The sequence below is a fragment of the Otolemur garnettii genome, unplaced genomic scaffold, assembly GCF_000181295.1.
Source record: "Otolemur garnettii isolate 467f Iridium unplaced genomic scaffold, OtoGar3 scaffold00136, whole genome shotgun sequence".
In the NCBI taxonomy this organism is placed as follows: Eukaryota; Metazoa; Chordata; class Mammalia; order Primates; family Galagidae; genus Otolemur; species Otolemur garnettii.
Genome location: NW_003852531.1, coordinates 457567 through 460035, shown reverse-complemented (window position 1 = coordinate 460035; position 2469 = coordinate 457567). Strand labels below are relative to the sequence as shown.

Here is a 2469-nt window from a genome sequence, read left to right as displayed (position 1 = left end):
GGTGTATGTGGCTGGCACCTTAGCTGCTTGAGCCACAGGTGCCAAGCCTCTCTTTTGTTTTTAAAATTTTCTGGGCAGCGCCTGTGGCTCAAGGAGTAGGGTGCTGGCCCCATATACCAGTAGGGTGCTGGTTCAAACCCAGCCCTGGCAAAAAAAAAGAAAAATTTTCTGCAAGCAATTTAAGTTCATAACATGTGGGCTCATTTTTTCTTTTTCTTTTTTTTTTTTACAGACGGAGTCTCACTTTGTCACCCTCAGTAGAGTGCTATGGCATCACAGCTCACAGCAACCTCCAGCTCTTGGGCTTAGGTGATTCTTTTGCCTCAGCCTCCTAAGTACCTGGGACTACAGGCATGAGCCACAACACCTGGCCATTTTTTGTTGCAATTTGGCCAGGGCCGGGTTTGAACCCGCCACCCTCGGTATGTGGGCCAGCGCCCCACCCAATGAGCCACAGGCATCGCCCATGTGGGCTCATTTTTAATACCATCTTTAGTTTTACAATAAAAACAAAATAATCACCTGCTAAACTGTAGGTGATTACTCCAGGCCAACGACCTCAAAGTGACCAAATACAAATTATGAGACGCTGACAGGCAAGTATAAAGGGCCACTGGCCAGGAGCAGGTGTAACTGGGTGTCAGAACACCAGCAGGAACCAACAACCCCCATCCTGGCTATGACAGTCCACTCACTGTAGCTCCCACCACAGAAAGATTTTACCTATGACTATAAAAAAGCGTGGAGGACACAGGCAGGTGAGCCCAGGTGCCCTAACACATTGGCCACCTCCCCAAAACCAGGAGAGGCCCTGATCACCCCCCCATCACTTGGGTGCACAAAAGGAGGGAAAGAGGTCGACATCACCCGGATTCCCCCAGGGGCCATTCCCCCGGGGGCCAGCCCTCATCGTCCAGCTTTACATTCAGTTAGAGGCTCATTTCTCCACAGCCCACCTGGGAGAGTCACAAAACAGTATTTTCCTCTATGACAGACTTTCAGACCAGACCTATAAAACTGGCAGGTGAAGATCTTAGATAAACATAGTAACAAAAAATATTTATATGGCACTTACTATGTGTCAAGCTCTGTTCTAAATCCTTTACACTCACTAAATCAGTTTAATTCACACAAGAATCCTATGAAGTGGTAGAGTACTATTATCCTAATTTTAAAGACAAGGAAACTGAGGCATAGGATGTTAAATGACTTGTCCCAGAGTTACAACGGAAGTAACTGATCTGAGAGTCAAACCCAGGCAGTCTGACTATGGAGTCCTGGCTCTTTACTACCATGCTACCTTCTTTCAGATTTTCATAGTAAATTATATTAAACACAGACATCAATTCTGAATGGAACAGGGCAGAGTTGTATATACTACTGAATCTCTCATAGAGGTAAATCTTAAGTAGAATCTGCTTGTAGTTTCTGGACGTATGTCAGTCATCAACTATACGTTGTTCTCTTTGTCACTGGACTCATTATGTGCCTTATCTTAAGTATGGGATAAATTGTAATTATGATCACATCAATAAATATATAAACTCATGTTATTAACAGCTTAAGATCTGTTAGAACAGTGTAAACTATGTTGGGCACAATTAATTTCTTGCTAACAGTTTTACCGAGTATCATTTACATACCATAGAATTTATCATTTACAACTCAATCATAATTAGTAAGTGTGCAGAGGTATGTAATAGTTGCCATAAACTAGTTTTAGAACATTTTCATCATGGGCACAGTTACTTTTAAAGAGAAGTCTCTATTGTCATTTGTGAGCTTCCTCTAGTTTGGTGGTTTTAAAATTTTTAAATCAAATGAAGCTCAACACTGTCACTTGTTAGAAAGACCAGAAAATAAAAATTTAGTAATAGATGCTATCCCATTATCATAGAATATACTAAAGTCAAGTGAATTGTGAACAAAAGATCTGTTTTCATAAGGTAATAGACTCACTGTCCATAGCAAACTTACAAGAAAAGAAAACTTCATGACCCTCCACAGCAAATGACAAAGATCCAAATAATGGAACCATTCAACGTCCACTGCCAGGCTTAACAAAAGCTAACACCTTGACTTTAGCAGAAACTGCTGACTGCCGGTGTAGACACCAATCCAACCTCACTTAATATTGTTCACAGGAGTACAATTAAAATGAAGCACATATTTTAAAAAATAATTCACATACCTGATTTCTTTGGAAACAGAAATTACAGGCCCAAAGTTTTGCTCGATAATCAACCTGACTGTGAGAAAGAGAAATATTACCACTAGGTGGCATAAAAGCATTCATACGCAAATTTAAAGTTCAGTAAATCACACAGATTAGTGTTTCTACAGGTATCTAAATAAACATATGCTAAACATTCACTATAATTAGAATTCTGACTCTTACGTACAACAAAAGTTTCCTGCAAACAGCTGCAGTAAAGAATCAGTAGGCTCAGTGCCTGTGGCTCATTCGGC

The 2469-nt window shown here is 40.7% G+C and overlaps 1 protein-coding gene across 1 annotated transcript in view; it reads right to left on the bottom strand.

Annotated features, from left to right (window-relative positions):
- The window catches only part of SEC23B (Sec23 homolog B, coat complex II component), a 54615-nt gene that overhangs the window by 45731 nt on the left and 6415 nt on the right, over nucleotides 1-2469 (bottom strand). The window contains exon 3 of the mRNA XM_023518388.1: nucleotides 2192-2249. Coding sequence (XP_023374156.1) covers nucleotides 2192-2249 — 58 coding nt within the window. The remainder of the gene's footprint in view (nucleotides 1-2191; nucleotides 2250-2469) is intronic.